The following is a 4513-nucleotide window of genomic DNA, read 5'->3' as shown; positions in this document are numbered from 1 at the left end:
GTCACACACTCTGGACAAGTGAATTGGTTTCAATGTGAGAAGCATTTGTTGCTGGTGTTCATAATTATATAAATGATTCAGAATCTTATTCAACAGCAAATGCAAGTAAATTGTCATCGCATTCATGAGTGTGAAATAATCTTCCAGTTTTCCCATGATAGTCCCTGTCTGTATAAAGTCATATGTTAGCACCAAATATAATGACCATGATTAAACACGCAACAAATCTATTTAATTCGGAAATACATATTTGGCATTTCCTTAAAAATAGCGAAACGTGATTGGCTAGGGCGAAGCAGACCCCGCCCCTTCTCCCAGTAGCCAAGAGAAACAACGGCCGTACATTTACAGAGCTGTCGTCAGCCAAACATATGGCAAAAATAGACCTTGTTCTTTCTTTTTAATGTGGTGTGTACTACATTTTAAAAATTCCGCCGAAAAAGAGAAGACGATTTTCCGAAACATTTTCGCCGTTATCTCACGTAAGTATAAAAAAAGACTTCGATTGAATTGGTGCTAAGAAAGCTGGCTAGCCAACGCAACATGGCGGGCGGAGTCCTAGCCAGCTAACAGGGCGCTAACTGCTAACTAGCCACAACACGGGCGACCTGCTTTCCTTTCCATCTGGAAATGGCGCTCTCTTGTAAACATTTGCACACGTTGTTTACCTGTAGAACAAAATAAGATACTATTTGATAAATGATAGCATTAATGTATTTTACAGTTTTAGTTGGTTAGTAGCTACATGTATTTGTTAGCGCAATGTCAATAGCGCCGCGTTCTTCATGAAACCAAAGCGACTTCTAACTACTGTCAAATGTTTAAAAACGTTTCGCTGTGTCTCTGGACATTGACAGCCAAATGAATGTTGAGTAGTTACCTAATTACCTTTTAATGTTTATCAGACATCATTCCTTGCTCGTTTGCTGTGTTGTGATAACAAACCAATGACCTGTTAGACTTCTCTAACGCCCAGAAAGCTCCGGTTCAGACTCCCGTTCTCCAGCTCGCCAAACGGTATGTCAAAATACGGTCGTTGGTCACAAAATATGGAGTTTCACTGAGCAACTATCTTCATTTACTCCCGGTACGACTGGTATGTACTTTAAAAAATAATTAGATATAAATAATAATGTACAAACAACCGAGAAAATGTCACTTCCAGGGTTGACTCGTGATTGCCACGCTCAGGTCGGAAGTCTACAGCAGCTGTAGATATTATATATACATTATATTTTCGATTAATTGTTTTAAAAATATAGACGTTTTTTGGAAGTACCCACCGGCCCGACTTGAGTAAATTTAAGATAGTTGCTCAACGAAACTTTATATTTGGTTATCAATGAACGTATTTTGCAAAACGCTTGCCGAGCTGGTGAGTGGGAGTTAGTCTGGGCGTTAGGTCTAAAGTACAGATACAGGTTCAGACCTAGTTACATTTTCTTCTCTGTGCCTGCTCATATCCTACCCATTCATCATGGTCATCCATGATACTGATTCAAAATACCACCTTTACTGGGAATCAAAGTAACACTTGCTAGATAGTGTTTTGCGTTGCATGGCAGCATTTTCTCCCCCATATTTCTTTGCTTGTCAAAGCACATTGATTAATTATGCAAATAGTATGTGTTATTGATGTGTATCCAACAGCTTTCAGCCTCAATAAATGAATCTTAAACTCCCCAAGAATTGTTTTCCTAAACATAGTTGGTTACAGTGCTCCGGTAAATGAGTACATAATGCCATGTTTTGACTTTGTCAATATTTACCTAAACCACCACTGGGTTGAAGCTAAGTACCTAACATATCGATCCTTCCATACACCACTGCATAGTGGAAAAGTCACTAACAAATGGTTATTTTAGGGTGCAGTAAATTTCACTCATCATAGCTGTGTGTACAGACTTTACCATCAGTATAATCTGTCAATGAATATAATTAGTTTCCAAGTTTATGCAATAGTGACTGGATCTGAACACACTGTACCCTCTATCCATGCTGTTACGCCTGGCTGACTATGTTAATGACTTGTCTGAGCCTTTAGGCCTTTGAGTCACACATTTCCAGTTTCAACACAAACAATCAGCAACTTTTTAAAAACGTGTACCTGTTCTCCCCACAGGGCTCCCTCTTCTCTTTACAGGTGTATAACTGCTACCCAGAAGGCCTAGGGGCGTCCCTTTACCGGGAGCGCTTTGACTTCAACGCTGAGCCGCCTTGGGATCCTAGCTGATAGCGGGACACGGCCATCTACAGACTTGTCCATGTAAGCAGAAGCCATTCTGACCCTTTCCGTAGGGTGCCTTCAAACCGGACGAACGTGTGTAAGACGAGCAGGAACTCGATGGTTTCCAATAAGAGCAGTGTGTTGTGGGAAGGCCTAGTGGTGTTTCGCTGCGTCAGACAACCAGTTGATGTGTTTTGGTTTGAAGGCACCCTTACAAAGGGGCTTGTTTATGTCAACATGTGATGTAAGCAGCTTTTGGATCAAGCTGACGCCTCTGGAATTGAGGTCAATATTGGAAACATCATACACAGTCCAACCCATGTCTCGGCAAGCATGGTGGAAAATACATTGATTTATCATCTACTTCAGATAAACAAAATTCATGAAAAGTAGTTTTTTTTTTGTACTAGCTTGCATGGTTTCTTAAAGGAGATTTGTAATAATGAAGTTGTTGTCCGCCTACCAGCTACATATGGTTGTCCTCTCTCTGTGTGTTGCAGGACCCACGGCTCAGTCGCGACTTTGACTACTTGACTACTACTTCTTTATGATTGTCTGCTGAATACGGTTGAGATGAAAGGACTCGCTGACGAACCAAACCACATGATTGAACTCCTGGAGGGAGGAACCACCCTGGAAGATGTCATTGACGGGCATGTGTACGAACAAGCTCTGGTGAGGGAATTGATTGTATTCACACGATTAGAAGAGCTAAAAGAACCCTGGTGGAGGATTCATGAAAGCCTTAACAATGTGTAAACCCCCCCCCAAAAAAAATTCCTTGCCTTGTGGCTGTTGTGCCCTGGGGCTGAACCAATTGCTGTGCCCCGACGCACTACTCACTCGCATGTCTCTCAGATCTCAATTCTTATAAGCTAATGCCATGAGATGGAGTCCTTCTCACAGGCATCACAGCTATGAAGGACTAGTGAAGAGACGGATACACCGCGTATCCTTATCGAATTCAGAGGCGCACATTGAGGATGTTGGAATTGCCCACATTTACTTTTCTTCAGGCAACAAGATGAGTGTGTGTGTAACCAGCGCCTGTCTTTCAGTGTGTGTGACCAGCGCCTGTCTTTCAGTGTGTGTAACCAGCGCCTGTCTTTCAGTGTGTGTGTAACCAGCGCCTGTCTTTCAGTGTGTGTGACCAGCGCCTGTCTTTCAGTGTGTGTAACCAGCGCCTGTCTTTCAGTGTGTGTAACCAGCGCCTGTCTTTCAGTGTGTGTGACCAGCGCCTGTCTTTCAGTGTGTGTAACCAGCGCCTGTCTTTCAGTGTGTGTGTAACCAGCGCCTGTCTTTCAGTGTGTGTGACCAGCGCCTGTCTTTCAGTGTGTGTGACCAGCGCCTGTCTTTCAGTGTGTGTGACCAGCGCCTGTCTTTCAGTGTGTAACCAGCGCCTGTCTTTCAGTGTGTGTAACCAGCGCCTGTCTTTCAGTGTGTGTAACCAGCGCCTGTCTTTCAGTGTGTGTAACCAGCGCCTGTCTTTCAGTGTGTGTAACCAGCGCCTGTCTTTCAGTGTGTGTGACCAGCGCCTGTCTTTCAGTGTGTGTGACCAGCGCCTGTCTTTCAGTGTGTGTAACCAGCGCCTGTCTTTCAGTGTGTGTGACCAGCGCCTGTCTTTCAGTGTGTGTAACCAGCGCCTGTCTTTCAGTGTGTGTGTGTAACCAGCGCCTGTCTTTCAGTGTGTGTGTGTAACCAGCGCCTGTCTTTCAGTGTGTGTGACCAGCGCCTGTCTTTCAGTGTGTGTAACCAGCGCCTGTCTTTCAGTGTGTGTGACCAGCGCCTGTCTTTCAGTGTGTGTAACCAGCGCCTGTCTTTCAGTGTGTGTGACCAGCGCCTGTCTTTCAGTGTGTGTGACCAGCGCCTGTCTTTCAGTGTGTGTAACCAGCGCCTGTCTTTCAGTGTGTGTAACCAGCGCCTGTCTTTCAGTGTGTGTGACCAGCGCCTGTCTTTCAGTGTGTGTGACCAGCGCCTGTCTTTCAGTGTGTGTAACCAGCGCCTGTCTTTCAGTGTGTGTAACCAGCGCCTGTCTTTCAGTGTGTGTAACCAGCGCCTGTCTTTCAGTGTGTGTAACCAGCGCCTGTCTTTCAGTGTGTGTAACCAGCGCCTGTCTTTCAGTGTGTGTAACCAGCGCCTGTCTTTCAGTGTGTGTGACCAGCGCCTGTCTTTCAGTGTGTGTGACCAGCGCCTGTCTTTCAGTGTGTGTGTGTAACCAGCGCCTGTCTTTCAGTGTGTGTGACCAGCGCCTGTCTTTCAGTGTGTGTAACCAGCGCCTGTCTTTCA

The 4513-nt window shown here is 44.9% G+C and overlaps 1 protein-coding gene across 2 annotated transcripts in view; it reads left to right on the top strand.

The window, feature by feature from the left end:
* Positions 1 to 310: 310 nt before the first annotated feature.
* LOC139392282 (antizyme inhibitor 1b) overlaps positions 311 to 4513 on the top strand; it is a 31090-nt gene continuing 26887 nt past the window's right edge. For both annotated transcript variants that reach the window (XR_011629657.1, XM_071140152.1), the window contains exons 1-3: positions 311 to 482; positions 2123 to 2266; positions 2728 to 2902. Coding sequence is in view for 1 of the 2 variants with exons in the window: in XM_071140152.1 (XP_070996253.1) it covers positions 2801 to 2902 (102 nt within the window). In the remaining variant the exon portion in view is untranslated. The remainder of the gene's footprint in view (positions 483 to 2122; positions 2267 to 2727; positions 2903 to 4513) is intronic.

The sequence above is a fragment of the Oncorhynchus clarkii genome, chromosome 32 (genome assembly GCF_045791955.1).
Source record: "Oncorhynchus clarkii lewisi isolate Uvic-CL-2024 chromosome 32, UVic_Ocla_1.0, whole genome shotgun sequence".
Classification (NCBI taxonomy): Eukaryota; Metazoa; Chordata; class Actinopteri; order Salmoniformes; family Salmonidae; genus Oncorhynchus; species Oncorhynchus clarkii.
Note: the sequence above shows the minus strand (reverse complement) of the source record. Positions and strands in the feature narration are given on the sequence as shown.